Genomic DNA, 16,531 nt, shown 5'->3' with positions numbered 1-16,531 from the left:
CTTTTAGCTCAGTAATAAGTAAACCTGTAAAGGTCAGGGTGTTAGGTGGGCATAGAAACCTGAAACCTGATTTAATATCCTGTCTCTTTACAGCTAGTGTTCATTTTTAATATGAATAACTATATGAACTTATTTTTAACCTTAGAAATAAAGCTGTACCTTTTACAATTCAGTGAGAGGAACTTCGATCAAGTAATTTACCTTTATTTGGTTATACAACTATCTACAATTAGATTTGTGTGAAAAGACTTTGTTCTTGAAGGAGATGTCAAAGAATCCAAGCAGAAACATTATTTACAGAAATTATACCACAATTAGCACGATTGATTTGACAAAGTTACTGTATAATAAAAATTATCAAGTGTCATTCTTATACAAAAACACTTAAATGATCATTAAAATCAAGTATATCCAACTTAAGTCTTAAAGGTTAAAGACAATTAACAATCATTAGTACAGAGGTCAAAAGCTCAACCAGACAGTTCTTAATGTGTGTAGCCTACAGTATCTAGTCTACATTGAATTTCACCATTTGCTAAGAACAACAACAGCTCTGTTGCTAATGCTTTCTTACACATCCAGCAGACACGGAGCGACATTAGCATTAATTTGGAGCTGTGTTTCTGGTCTCAAACACTGTCCTTTTTCTTTGGAGAACAGGCTTGTTTCTGGCTGCCTGGGAAATGTATGTCCAATACTCACTCTCCTATTAGCTCTGTTTTGGTTTCCACCAACTGAGGGAAATATGTGGCTCTAAGGTAATAAACCAAGGCAGAATTAGGATCAATTTCCCAAAGACTTCTATAGAAACAAACTTCTTTTTGCAACAAGTGGAGTTGCCCCCTGCTGGAAATTTGATAGAATGCAGGAAGGCACTTTCGCATTTGCTTCACTTTTCAGACCCGGAAGCTTCGTCCATTTCTTTTTACAGTCTATGATAATATCTCCAAATAGCTGAGAAGGTGAACTAGGAAGGCTAAGATATTTTACATGAGCTTTTCGTGCCTGTGACAGAGGCATTGCGATTTGCATTTCAACATACATTTGATACTCTATTACTATGGGCATTCAGGCAGGATACATAGGTTTCAGCTGTAAAGGGGATGGAGCATTGGACCATGGGATGCATTGTGGGTGGGATGAAAAGCATGAAATAAGTTGTGAATATCAACACATTCAGAAGGCTGCAGTTATTAGTAGCTTATACTTGTATTTTTCACTGTGTTTTTATGTGACCTTCAAGCTATAGAACAATCTCAGGGCTGTAGTACGTTCAACCTCTTCAAAGGAGGGGAAGTATTTCTTTTTGTGAATACCTTTGGTGATAAGTGGTAGATGCTTTGATGTTTTAGGTAGCCTACTGGATCAAGATAATAAAAAGAGAAACTGCAGAAAAAAACATGGCATCTTTGAAACTGAATGCTGACATTTAATATTCTTGGAGTGAATGTTTCCAGGTAAAGAAGGATCTTTTCTTTGGATGAAAACAAGCTTGCATGCGAACTTGACTGCAGGCTGAATCACTGTTGTGTTGCATCAGTCACTGATAGAGAGAAGCAGAGAAAACAGGTTTGGATTTGATGTATTTGATGTAATACTGTAATTACCCTGTTCAGAAATCTGAATTATACAAACTGTACTGCCAGTTTCCTGTTTGAGACAATAGATGGCCTAGATCAAAGTACTTCTACCTTTTTTAAATTATTTACACAACATTATTTAATAAACTGCACATGGCTGCTGTACTGTAAGAGAAAGCTCCCTTCTCTAAAATGTCAGCTCTTCAGGACTGGAGAAAACCAACTTTCTTTTAAGATTGACACCCATGATATTTTAAAGTTAGACATCATATTTTGAAAGGTGTGTTTTTCCATCTCACAGTCGTCAGAGTTACTTATAACATAAAGAGCTCGGAGGCATTCCAGGAAACAAAATGCTGTAAAAAAAAAAAAGAATCCAAAGAATGGAGAAAAGGAAGCAATTTAGTTTATGTTGCCGCGGCAAATATTAGCAGCTTCTCCACAGCTTGACAGATGACGACTAGATTTCAGGACGTCCATACTGCTGATCCGTTGCGACGCCTCGTTCAGCGCCTGTCTGGTTCTCCTCTGCGTGGTCCTGAATGTCAATCTGCAGCGCTCCCCCACACTCAGACAGTAGCTACCAGTGATGCTGCACTAATTAGCCAACCCTCTCGAGTAGCCAAGCCCTCCCAACGGCATCTGTGCCAAACAGAATTATTAAAGAAGGAGGGAGGAGGAGTCGCACCTCCTCTGCAGAGGAGCAAACACCCAGGTTTCAGTTTAGCATTCACTTCGTCGCCCTCTGGCTGGGGAGCCGACGCTGTCATCAATATTAACACCTAGATACATCCGTCGCTGTAACGCATATTTTTTGCCCCAAACTAATGAAAATTTCATGTGAATCCCATAATTATAATTCCTTATTCAAATGAGCGCTGTCTGGAGATGATTTGGTGGCACAGTGAGTGAAAAGCAGCCAGATGCTGCTGCTGGGTCTGTTTTACAGTAAGTGGTGGAGATCTCTGGCTGAATATATACGGGTGTTTGTTGGGTGGGCGACATGTCCTTCACTGGCTGGAAACTGAGCTTCCTTACATCTTAATGGATTCTTTTTCTACACTACTAATTGTTTTAATTTAATAATCATTGCCCCCCTCCACAGTGCTTGGACTTCTTCACCTCCTGTCTCTTGGCATTCTGTCAGCTTTGATGGCTTATTTGCTGATTTGTTTGTATATTTATTAATTCATTTACCCCTCCCAATCCAATTTTAGCTGACATTTCTTGTCAAGATGCAAAGGATGACCTTCGAAAACGAAACACTTCCTGCCAGAGATGTGAAGGAGGTCTCACTCTCTGCTCAGAAAACACTCCTCCGCTTCACTTGTCTGTATACAATAACAAAAGGTGTAAGAGACATTAACATCTGTCAGTTAATTTAAAACGCTTATACCATCTTTAAAGTAGATTTGTTTGCTTTTACAAGTAATAACTAACGTGTATTGTATTAGCCACATTTGTAACTGAAATGTCAGTGTCTCAGCAAGCATTTCAAAAGAAACTGGCATAATTGTAAATAGCATACATGTAATTTGAACAAGCATATAAAGGGTAAAGGGAACAATACAAAGTTGTATAATTAAAGCAGTAGTTTGACATTTTTTAAAGTAGGCTTATTAGATTTTTTTTCAGGGAGTCAGATGAGAAGATAAAAACCAGTCTTATATCTGGAAAGTGGTATCAATCTTCCAAGGAAGCGAATAAGCATATTTCCCGAAGCTTTAAATGTATCTAAGAGAGTGGTGTATTTAAAATGAATCAACATGACCTCCAAACCATACAACGATATATGTCATTTATTCCTACCCTCTAATATGAGCCACAGGAACATTTCATAAAAGGATCCCTAGTGCTGGCAGGAAATACGACCCACAGGACTCACGGCCACAGTGTGAAACACGGCGTTAGCGCTGTGAAACGGTCACAGTTTGGTTATGTTTAGAAAAAGATCATGGTTTAGGTTAAAAACAGTAAATGAGTTACTTTACTTCACTTCCGGTTACGCATGTGATGCAGAATGCAATGCAGTTCTCTTGGTTCTGTAAAGTAAAACTAAACTTGCCACTTACATTCATTTTCAAAGGGGACACAAACCCCTGTCTCCTGAGTAGAAGTTAGTGTGACCCATTCACGGAATTTGGTGCTTTTGTACTTTGCTCCCATCGTAATTACTATGGCCACTAGATGGTCTAATAATAGCATGTAAATGTGGGTTAATTTGCTGCTTGTACAAACGATTTATGAAGACGTTCTTCATTGGAGGACAGTCTCACATGAATAGGCTACTAACTCATTTAGTGGTCTTTGTAGTTTTTTGGCGACTCGGCTAATATTAGCTGGATAATAGTCTATATCCACAACGTTTCATTTACAGGATTGTTCAGAGATTCCGCCGGATAGCCCTCATTTTCGGACGGATGTTCCTCACCTTCCGCTTTCTTTGTGTTGGCATTCTAAACTCCGGTCGATTCGGAAAACATCCTCTGAGCTAGAACTGACAATCAAATTAAATTTGTCTTTTTTTTTACTAAAATTCTCATTACACAGTAAACAGCCATTTTATTATGAGATCTGTGTTCTAAATGTATTTTGGGGGGTGTGATTTGCCCTACATCACCTAATGAGCTGCTGTTTGCTCGCCTCCTGCTTCTCTCTCTCTCTCGCTCTCTCTCTCTCTCTCTCTCTCTGTAATGTATTCTTTCAGTGTATAATACAGTCCCTTTGGGACCACAGGTTTTCTTTGCGAGGTGAAATTCCATGCAGCATTTTTACACATTCTCATACATCCCCTGTATTCAGAGCAGCAGTGCATTTGCACAAGCACACATTTCAAGGTGAAAATATTTAACCAGTGTGTGAGTGACTTCCTGCAAACGTACTTCTGTGGGTTTTACCTGTGTGTCTGCACATCTGTGTTTCCCCAGGTGTGTGTGTGTGTGTGTGTGTGTGTGTGTGTGTGTGTGTGTGTGTGTGTGTGTGTGTGTGTGTGTGTGTGTGTGTGTGTGTGTGTGTGTGTGTGTGTGTGTGTGTGTGTGTGTGTGTGTGTGTGTGTGTGTAATTGGGCGTGTGCATGTGCGATATCACAGGAAATAAGAAAGAACATCCTTAGCTCCCTGTTGCCATGGTGACACTTCTGGTAACAGGAGCATCTAATAGGTCTTCCATACAAATGAACCTGCCATAGAGTATGTATGTAGAGTATGTGCTTTAAATACTATACAATATATATATAAACAAATAATTAAAATGCCAATATTGATTAACATACAGCGGTATATAAGTCATCAGCAGTGTGTATATATATATATATATATATATATATATATACAGTGCAAATGTTTTAGGCAGGTATGGAAAAAATGCTGTAAACTAAGAATGCTTTCAAAAATGGAAGTGTTAATAGTTTATTTTTATCAATTAACAAAATACAGTGAATAAATCTTGGAGAACTAACCACAGGTCTTCTGAGGATGTAGGCTTCCTCAAATCCTTCTGTCTCTTCATGTAGTCCCAGACAGACTGGATGATGCTGAGATCAGGGCTCTGGGGAGGCCATGCCATCACTTCCAGGACTTCTTGTTCTTCTTTACACTGAAGATACTTCTTAATGACCTTGGTTGTATGTTTGGGGTCGTTGTCCTGCTGCAGAATAAATTTGGGGCCAATCATACACCTCCCTGATGGTATTCCATGATGGATAAATATCTGCCTGTATTTCTCAGCATCGAGGACACCATTAATCCAAATCTACAACTTCATTTGTAGAATTGCAGCCCCAAACTTGCAAGGAACCTCCACCATGCTTCACTGTTGCCTGCAGACAGTCATTAGTGTACCGCTCTCCAGCCCTTCGGCCAACAACCGGCCTTCTGCTACAGCCAAATATTTCAAATTTTGACTCATCGGTCCAGAGCACCTGCTGCCTTTTTTCTGCACCCCAGTTCCTATGTTTTCAGGCATAGTTGAGTTGCTTTGCCTTGTTTCAATGTCAGAGGTATGGCTCCTGGTTACAACTCTTCCATAAAGACCACTTCTAGCCAGACTTCTCCAGACAGTAGATGGGTGTACCTGGGTCCCACTGGTTTCTGCCAGTTCTGAGCTGATGGCACTGCTGGCCAGACTTCTCCAGACAGTAGATGGGTGTACCTGGGTCCAACTGGTTTCTGCCAGTTCTGAGCTGATGGCACTGCTGGACATCTTCCGATTTCGAAGAGAAATAAGCTTGATGTGTTTTTCATCTGCTGCACTAAGTTTCCTTGGCTGACCACTGCGTCTACGATCCTCAACGTTCCCTGACTTTTTGCAAGTCTACCTATAAAAATTGATGCTGGTTTGAAGGCAAAGGGTAGTAACACCAAATATTGATGTGATTTAGATGTTTTTTTGGTCACTCACTTGGTCACTCGCATTTTGTAAATTGATAAAAATAAACAATCACTATTTATATTTTTGAAAGCATTCTTAGTTTACAGCATTTTTTCTACACCTGCCTAAGACTTTTGCACAGTACTATATATATATATATATATATATATATATATATATATATATATATCAAAAATCAAAATAAATACATTATTAAATACATTGTTCTGTTTTATTATTATATATTTGTCTTATGCCTTTGTAACTTACCTCTACTGTGCCCTTAAAATGTATCAAATTTTTGGTACAAAATCATAGCATGTTATAGGGTGAACACCTGAGTCAACAATAATCTTGAATTTGTATTCCAATTAAATTTTTCATTTCTATATTTTATTGTTATTTAAAATGCCTCTGAGTCTCTTATCTCACGCTGTATGTGCTAGTGGCTGAATATATGACTCCTTGCTGCCCAGATGTGATGTCATGTGTTGTGTTCAAAGTCGCAGTAATGTGCAAAGTATGTGAGCTATGATCCTGTATTTAGGCAAAACCATGCACATCAAAGAAAACAATGTCACTCTTAAATTTTTCTTTCATGATGTAATACACGGACTCATAATAGGATTTGATAGTGTAGCTTATGACAAACCACTGTGCAAATTCTCTCATGGATATGTTGTATTTCTTAATATCATGTCTGATGTTCATTTTTAAACTGATTGGATGTTCTGGTCAAATCACTTGTAAGTCTCTGGCTATTTGCTATTGAATTTAGTGGCTTCCTGAGCCGGAGGGGTTCCTTAAGTCAATTGAATTATTTGACTTGAAAGCGGTCAACTTTCTTTTATTGAGTTGGCTGAGCCCTGAAGCTCCACACCAGGCCTGTTTCCCTGTCTTTGTCAATAGTACTTTGCCTTATTTTCAGTCATTATTGCAGGCCTGTATATCCACTTCTTCCCTTGCTTATTCTATTTTATTGTAGTTTAGTTGAATTTATTTAATTTGACTGATTTAGTTTATTTTATTTTACATGCAGATAAACACCACTGCACTGTAGATATAAGTGCACAATGATGTGAAGTTGGGACAAGAAAACCCAAAGAGACTGAAAAATCAATTTAACTTCAAAAGCAACAGATAAATTATCAAAATGACCCACAGAAAGATTTGCTAATTGGGTTTCTGAATCCAAAGGACATCAAAACATAAAAGTTAGGGAAATGACACAAAACAGAACAGACACGACATGAAGCAAGAGACATACAATAATTTATATAAAATAAATCCATTAAACTTTCGCTTTGTTTTTCTTTCCTCTGCAGAAACTTGTCAAAGAATCCTCTCAGCACTTTGTCATGGCAGCTCTTCCAGCACCTCCAAATCTCCGAGCTGTAAGTCTTCTTCTCTCGTCTGATCTCTCTCGTTGGCTTTTGTTTGTATTTTATTAGAGCCATTTATCATCGCTCCCTGCACTCTATCTGCCTCAATACAAATTGTCTTCACTGCATGCCATTATAATTCCTGTCTTTGTTGTACAAAACCTCTAATTTGTCTGAGCACATGTAAACGACTGAACCTATAGGCAGTATGGTGGCACTGTGATCTTTCGAAAGTCATTTGTTGACTTAATTAATTCACACATAGGAAATGTATAATGGTCTTGTAGGAGGAGGCAGTCTCACCCCATTTTCTTGTTTGTTATGAATATTTTAGCAATCATTGTGTTCATGAAATGAGTTTGCTCTTTCACCACCAGGGTGAACATTGTGATGTCGACCCGCTTTGTAATTTACACATCATTAGGAGTGTCAGCGCTGTCCATCATTTGAGCCTTCGCTGTGCGCAGAACGCAGCCGCTGCTTCCTGCGCCTCCTGGCATATAAAGCTGAGGTATTGCAGGATGTATTTCAAGCAGGCCTCCTTATTGTGCTATTTTCAGAGGAAGAAGCAGGGCAGGTCCTCTGAGAGCCCAGCACAATGCTGATCTGGGGTTGTCCGGCTGCTGTACACTCCAGGCAGCAAAGTAGAGGAAAAGCCCTGCTTACATTGACAGTATAGCTTTGCATTTTTTGGCATTTAGCTTACGCTGTCATCCTGAGGAAAAGTTATCCCTCACACACGCAGGACCCACAGATATTACAGAGTGCTCATTCTTATCCATCCTGTGTAGGAAGCAATTCACAGAGGACCCCATACCAGTGCTACACAAGTGTCATCTCACTATGGGCCCTCATCCGAGGCAGATGGGTCTTTGAATCCCTCATTGTGCCTGTTATTGGGTTGTGAATTTCATTCTTCACTGGATTGTACAAGTTCTATACTTTTTTTGTCTTACCAGCTGTCCAATTCGGCTTTTGTTGAATCTAGTTTGGCCTTCAGCGTCTCTCATTGCTGCTGCTGCTGCTGCTGCTCTGTTTAAGTGTTCTATCCCATGCTTCCATATGTACGATACAGTATGTTATGTAATGTATTTAGTGATGGAAAAAGTTATCTAGATCTTTTACTTCACAATACCGCGCATCAATATCATGGTGTAAAAATACTCCATTACAAGTAAAATGTAGCTTTCTGAATTATACTTAAAGGCCCTCAAAATATTTGTTCTCAGTCAACTTCTTAGCACCCTGCATGAACACACTGCCTTCTGCCAAAGTTGGAACAGCTTTGGTTATTTTACATAAGAGATTTCAGTATTTCAGTTTTTCTGTACTCACCAGTGGTTTGTAGTGGCCGTGGCTGAGTTAGGAAAAGATAATGTCGCTACTTCCAATCAGGATTTAGCAACATTTGAATCTGATGGTGGGTTGTTTTACTGTCGATCAGTCTAACCCCCATACAGCCCTGAAGCAGATTATCTTTTGAGGGTATAACTCGAATAATAACTAAATATGTTTTTTAATTTTTTATTATCGCTGCCGGTTAGAATGCATCAGTTCATGGATGAGTTTACCCATTAAAGTTCATTCACTTTACGTTTAGTAATGTCTATTCATTTTATTTTAATAAAATAGCTGCAGTTTCCCCAACGTAATTACGTTTTTCTCGATTAGATTTTTATTTGTAGCTGACCAGTTAGCTAGCTAGTGAGCCAGCAAACTAACCATAGTCAGCAGCTAAAACACAAAATATTTCACATATCAGTGTCACCTTTTGGATGGTTTCAACACCGGGGCGGACAGGGTGTGTTGTAACGCTAGCTAGCTACTAAACGAGGCTGAGAGACGGTGTGGGTGGGGATTGTCGGGGAAATCTTCGCGATGGCGAGGACGTTCGATGCCTGTTGTGCAGCAGCAGAACATCTCCCAGCTGCCCGGAATTATCTCCCCTTCACTTTTCAGTAATCTTAACTCTTCGTTTTGGTGCTTAACCCACCTTTTGTCGGGTTAATTTAGCTAACCGTAAAGACCGCTAAACGCGAAGGGGGGAGATTTTCGGCACATACACCGGTAGCGCTACGGAGATGTAGCTAACGCTGTTGTGACTCGGTGCTGGGTCTGATATGGTCCGTTTCCCGACATTTAATTAAACTGCCATTAGCGTCGTAAGCACCAGGCACTGGAGATACGTTCTGGCCGGGGGTTGCTGTAATGAAAGTAGCTGGCTGATAGCTGACTGGGGGCTAACGGTAACTAGCTAGCTAGCTATATGTCCCGGGGCTGTTGTCAGCTGTCATCCCGACTGAGTCTCTCTGCGCCGGGGGAGTGAGGCAGACAGACCGGGGTGTGCTAGCTGGCTAAATTAGCATTAGATTAATCGTCTATCTATACAGCTAACGTTAACGTTACTAGTGACTTTATTCGTGGGGTTAGCCCAGTCCTGTTAACTGTGTCATACTAAAAATAACTTTATTAGCGTGTTGAACGATGTTGTAACCTCATAATGTTACCCACAAAGCATTAGCATCAACGTGAGCTACTTGCCAACCAGCACATTGTAGTACGTTAAGCTGGTATCGATATTGAACTTTCAAAATAAATAAAGTCTCTGTTGTATTACTGTGATAAAAAGTGGGATGTTATTAATCACAAAATGATGCTGTATGGCAAAAAAGCAGTATTACGGTTACAAGTAATTTTTTTCTGTGACATTGTATTCAGGCCAGCTGACAGTCTTGCCTGGGCCCGGGACGAGATAAGCTTAGATGGGCCCCCCGCGCCCAGATCTCTCCTTTTTCCTTGCTCTTCCTCTCCCCTGCTCTTCCTCTCCTGTTCCTCTCCTCTCCTGTTCATCTCCTGTACCTCTCCTCTGCTCTTCCTCTCCTGGTCCTCTCCTCTTCCTCTCCTGCTCCTCTCCTATGCTCTTCCTCTCCTATGCTCTTCCTCTCCTCTGATCTTCCTCTAATCTGATCTTCCTCTCCTCTCCTCACATCTCTCACTGAAATTAATGTGATCACTCTCTGATCCATCCTGCTCAGACTCTCCGACAGTGCAGCGGGCCCCTCCTGCATCTCTCTCTCTCTCTCTCTCTCTCTCTCTCTCTCTCTCTCACCGGTAGCCTGACTCTGTCCCTCCGTTGCGAGGCATCACTCTCTCTGTCCCCTGACAGCAGCTGGATCTCTCTCCTCTCCGTCTCATCCTCTCTGACGGAGCTACCAAACTCAACTCTTTCTGTAAAAGAGAACGTGTTGTGTCAGGCTTTTATACGAGCTAATGGACGTTAACATGAGAGCTGGCCTGTTAGCTTACGTTACAAGGCTCGTAAACGTTGGCTGCGCTGTTTCTTACCTTGCTCTACATTGACAGTTCCAGCTTCACGGCCATACACCTTTTTAAAAATATTTGTTTAGAAAATCTCTAAGGCCTCTATTTTCTTCTTCTCTTTTCCTTCCTTTTCTGAGCACCGGACTTGTGCTGACCGGACATTTTGAGCATACTGAACTTCAAATCTACTGAAAACAACATCAACTTTTGATAAGTGGCCAAACCATTTTTGTGTTGGGGGGGTTCTTGACCACTATTTCAAGGACAATTAGGAAGAAAACAAATAAAAAGCTTTTATGTAACTCAAATATTACATATTTTTTTCCACAAATAGGCCTATTTAAAAAAATGTTTTTCAATTATTCCATAATTTAATGAGGGCCCAGTTCTGGGCCCCCAGTTCTGGGCCCCCCCCTACTGTGGGCCCGGGACAACAGACCCGTTTGTCCCCCCCTATCGGCGGGCATGGTATGATTTACAATTACTCCTGAACGTATCATCTTGGTGCCAGTGTTCTGACGGAAGTTAGAGTAACTACACAATGACTACGTTTACAAGCTGTCAATTTTCGGGTTATGGTCGGGTTAAGGTCACTATTTGGGTTTCTGAAACATTCGGAATAACCCGTTTACATGCGTGAGCAGAGAGAGTTACTCCTGTATACATGGCATTTGTAATCAAATGGCAATATCCCGATGTAAATGGCGACGCACTTTTAGCGTCTGGATGTACGGCCAAACCCTGCTTCGCGTAACTTTTGGGTCACCTTCTTCTAAATCTCACTATCTCGGTACTTTCTGCCGTCAACAAAAGACATTATATTCATGGTTTTCACCACACTAATGAAGAAATTGGTTTCCTCCTCGCTCCAAAAGTGTGGTGCTGTGCTGCGTCTCGCCATGTTTACCTCTACTTCTTGTTTACTTCCGGTATACTGCGCGCAGGTTTTCTGGCGCATACAAGAAGTTCCTCTACTCAAAAGACCAGGATTCCTTGCGAATAGAACATGCGCAGAACACAAATCAATGTTCCTTTTGATGGGGATATGCCGATACGCGTTTACATGACCAAAACTTCGGGTTAGAAAAGGGGTAACCCATAGCCAGACCCTTCTCAGCTGTAACTGAGAGTGGGTCTGGGAAAGGTTCATTGACAGTTCATTTCCAGAGGGGCGTCACTGGGCTCATTGGATAGTCCTTCAACCAATCAGACAAACGATCCGGGTGACGCTTTTCACATCCAACAAAAAAAATGTGATTCTGGTTTTTGGTGTGGTCCCTCCACGCCCTACTTTCTCCTTGCAGGTGTTGCATATTGCTAACTTGTTATCTTCTGCACACACGCTGAAGAATTTCCAAACAGCTGACATGTTGCAGGTTAATTCACGAGGCTCCCTGTGCGCAAGAATAAGCGGACCGCGCGCTTCACACCGGGCGGGGTAACGCCACCCACGCACGGAGAAGTTGAGAGAAAGGAGAAAGAGACTGTGTCTCTGTCCGTGTGTGCGTGCGTCCTTGAGAACTGTAACTTCTATAACTTATGTTGTCAATTAATTATAGCATTGACCGGTATAAAATCGGCATATGTCAGACTGACCTACCGAGCCCTGGGCATGGTGAAGCACGGCTTCGGTAGCCGTCATGTTGAATGAAAACAAAAAGCTGCTCGCCGTCGCTGCGCTATCCTCGTCGCGTAAAGCCCGCCTCAACGGTTGTGATTGGTGTTAAGCCCGCCTCAGTGGTTGTGATTGGTGCCTCAATTTTGAGGACATTGGAAATGGGTTTGAATGGGCTCTTCGCCAGACTGACCTGCAGAGCAAATCTCAAATTTGCCGGAAAGTCGTCAGGGTTTACCCAGGCTAGGTAACCCAGGGATCATTTTCGGGTTTTTAAAAAACGGAATATGAGCATATTCGGGCTTTTGCCGGTGTTTACATGGCCGTGCGCGACCGGGTTATTGCTAATATTCCGGTTTTGAACGGGTTATTGGCTGCATGTAAACGTAGTCAGGAAACGTGCCGTGTCTGAAAATAAAATAACTGATTTCTCTGGGTTTGACATTTGGTGGAAACATTTGGGATAGTGTAAGAACACAACTCATAAAAATATATAACATAGGTATGGTCGTTTTTAGACATTTTAAAGCAGAAATGTTACATATTGTACCTTTAATACTTTATACCAAAAAAACTAGATCAGGGCCATGTTGCCTACAGAGTACAGTATTAGAGATGAGCAGTTACATTTCCTTACATTCCTCAACAGACTAAATCCCATGCAACAAACTGAAATAACCAGTGCATATACTTCCTTAACCGAATCACCATCGCAGCTCACAGAGCTCGATTTGCTCTGATGTGCAATCCTATTTATTCTTAAGCAACCATTTTAGATGTGTACAAATGGAGTCTTTGTTGTTCTACATGAAAAGCAGGGCCAGGGTGATGCCCGTGTTTCCCAGAGAATGCTGATGAGGAGTGAGGTTTATGTCTATTCCGTTTGGTGGGTTTGGTTAAAAGGTGTCAGTTGGAGTGGCGTGGCGGCAAAGACGTGGGCTGAGGCGTTGTGCAAGAAGGAAGCCATGTGGAATCAGGCCTCGCTAATAGGAAATGAGTCACTCTATCATGGGCAGAGTCTGCGACGTGGCCCCTGACATCATTACTGCACTGTGTTCGCCCAAACCATATTAGCTTGGTAAGTGCCAATCATTCAATCATGCCAAATGAAGCGTGCTCATCGGGCGGCTATTGCCTTTAATTATTAGAATAATACACAATGCAGTATCAATGATAAGTGCCCACCCATGCTGCAGAACCACTCTGATATTATGTTAATAGAGAAAGATCAAACCAGCTGAAATAATTTGTTTTATGTGGTGAACGGAGAGCATGGCCCTTTGCCATGACGCTGTTGCTACACCGTGTTATCTCACTCACTCTAGGCGCTGTTATTGTAATTGTATTTCATGTTCTTTAACAATGAAAGAGTTCCAATTTCAAAGCTGCGATGCGGTGACAGTGACCTGTAATGAATAGGAAATGTAAAAATAGTTTTGTAAGCCTGGAAAAGCCTTACAAAAGCATTAAAATACCAATGTTTTCATGGATTAATTCATTGTATATTTCATCAAGGTCCATTGTTTCATTTCACTGCTACGCTTGAATTGCTTCCACAACTTCTTGTAAAAAAATGAAAATAAAAGAAATGAAAATAAGGGGGGAAATGAGTGCACACAGTGGCATATAGAAATTACTGTGAAGAAAAGAGGTAATTTTTACACATCAAGCATGCTGATCAAAAAGGCAATACAAACAAAGTGATGCAACACTGAAATCACCATTAAATATGTAGTTTCATCAAATCATTGTGATTGGCCAAGTTTGGAATTAATGCTACATTTCCTGCTTTTAATTGCTACTTCGCACATAATTAATAAGGTATAGAACAGGTTGTATCCAATAAAAAAAGGTGTGTAACTGTTAAAGAATTGTTTAATCAGCTACTTTACCATGAAGGCAGGACTTCTTTGTTAACATCTAACAGCCACTGAGTGTGTGGTCCAGTGCTCACTCACTATGTGGTCTTAGGTGTTGCCTTCTATGGTTTAGAGGAGATGATTCTTGTACCTGGTTCCACAATTAAAATCAGATTTGGGAACAGCAGTCATCCTGTATGATGAGGCAACAGTAAGGTACCTCCTATCAGTCAATGTGCATTTAGTCTGTTTTTCCGTTATCAGGCACTCCTTATCAAGCCTTGTGAAGTGTAACTGCAAAACAGTTGGTTTGTTCCGCAGGGTTTTTTACACTCCCTGCAATATCTTAATATCAGTGACAATGACAATACTATCAGTGAAATCTCAATAATCTCAAGTCTTTTGTGGCTCCTGTGAAAAGGCCCCAACATCACATTGAAGCCTTACAATAGATGTCTGCTGTGTGCTGCCTCTGGATGAGACACAGATAATCGGCTCTGCCTCTTTTGTTTGTGTGCCCTTTAGCCCAAGGACCAGAGCTGCTGCAGTGTAGTGCACAGCCAAGCCAATCACAAGCCAGAGAACAGCAGCAGAGGGAATGGGGCAGTGAAATGCTAAATCTGCCGCTGTGGCATCCAGGGTGATAATATTGGATATTATTTGAAGCTGAGTTAGTGGTCATCACCGATACAAGCGTCTTCGAGGAAGCTCATTCTGTCTGGTCCACAAAAAGAGGAAAATATTCTCCTTCTTTAGCAACTAAAGCGATCCGCCTGAGGCAATGTGCATCCCGAATCCATTTATTCTGTTAGCGCTTCTTTAATCCCAGCTCGCTGGGAAGCAGGGGCCGACGCAAAGTCAAACATTTACGCCTCCTAAGAGCAAAATGGAATTTTTCTTTGAATATGGATGAAATATGAATAGATCAGACCTGTAATCTTCTGATATGACTCCCAGTGGATTAGGATGGATTAAACATTACATTTCCATGGGCTGAATGACAGGTACATTACTAAATTTGAACCTTCATTTTATTGGGGTCCAATTGCACTCAGGGCAGACTCTTTCTGAAATTACATGACATGTACACACTCTTCAAAGACATGAGAAACGGACTTGCAACGGAGATGTTCATTGTAGTAGAAGCGACTGGATTGGGGGCAGCAGTGGCCTAGACATCGCAGATGTCACCGTCTTAAAACCCAGACTGCCTAGCATAATCTATTTAGGGAAAATGAAGAAGAAACCCTTGCTTATAATGACACAAGGCCAAATGCAAATACAGGACCTTTCCCTTCTAAAAGCAATATACCTCTATGCCCTGTTATATTTATGGAGTAGGGAGAGAAGTTATGCTTACAGATTATGTCTGCACGATAAGTTGATATGAGTGCAATTAACTACAGGGAGTTAAACAGCTGAGAAGTAGTGCCTTCAAACATGTACAAGCAGCAGTGGATGGCATATGGTTAAGAATCACCTATTATTCTAACCTTGCTCAGGCTCTGCCTTAATCACATTACAAATTGTATGTTTAAGGTACTCTCTACCTTTTGATATGACTACTATTGAGTATTTTAAGTCACTCTAGATTGTAGGCCTACAGTATGTGAATTCTGTAAATGTAACTAAAGCCAAAAAAAATGTCTCTTCCTCTGTTCCGATACACATACTACCATACTATTCAGTATGCCAGAAAAAGATTTAGTATGTCCCAATACATAGTATGTCAAATGCAGTATGCCAAAAATGCCAGGATCTCACACTGCATCCGGTCAGACTTTGTCGTATGAAAGCCAGCATGTTTTTCTGGCTATTGTGACCCACAATCCTTTGTTCAGCAAGATGTTCAAAGTTCAAGGTGCAATGTTATGAATAAGTAGTATGTCCCACTTGTATGCCTACTGCATGCAACAGTACATACTTTGGAAGGGTAGCTGCAGTACATACTAAAAGTAGAAAGAAAAGGTATGCAAAGTCACAGTGCATTTGTGATAATATCTTGCCTCAGTAGGCAAAAAACATGCATAGGTTAGAACAAAAACTGGATACCAAAACATACCTTCCCCAGCAACTGCAATTAAACAACCACTAGTGCACCACTTCGTGCTTCTAGTGACGCATGGCTTGAATGAAGCCACACAATTACCAAACAGGCACCAAAAGAGAAGAGAAGAGTTGCACTTTGACATGTTTGTGCCTCTGTGCAACTGAATGAAATGCAGTCATCTGCTTTGTCTTTTAGTTTGTTTTAAAATGTATGCTAAACTTAGAGTTTGACAATATATACAATTAGAATGGTACTCAGAGACCTCTGCTATTGGTCCAATTTCCTGAGCTGGGAAGTTGTTCTTCCGACTTCTGTGTGTTTTTTCTTGTGTTGTATTGTATTGTTCAGAGCGTATA

The 16,531-nt window shown here is 40.9% G+C and overlaps 1 protein-coding gene across 1 annotated transcript in view; it reads left to right on the top strand.

The window, feature by feature from the left end:
• Window positions 1-16,531, top strand: part of ntrk3b (neurotrophic tyrosine kinase, receptor, type 3b) — a 215,393-nt gene that overhangs the window by 71,891 nt on the left and 126,971 nt on the right. Inside the window, exon 4 of the mRNA XM_039795075.1 lies at window positions 7,274-7,342. Coding sequence (XP_039651009.1) covers window positions 7,274-7,342 — 69 coding nt within the window. The remainder of the gene's footprint in view (window positions 1-7,273; window positions 7,343-16,531) is intronic.

The sequence above is a fragment of the Perca fluviatilis genome, chromosome 3, assembly GCF_010015445.1.
Source record: "Perca fluviatilis chromosome 3, GENO_Pfluv_1.0, whole genome shotgun sequence".
Taxonomy (NCBI): Eukaryota; Metazoa; Chordata; class Actinopteri; order Perciformes; family Percidae; genus Perca; species Perca fluviatilis.
The sequence above is the reverse complement of the archived record's forward strand: the minus strand, read 5'-3'. Positions and strand labels throughout refer to the sequence as shown.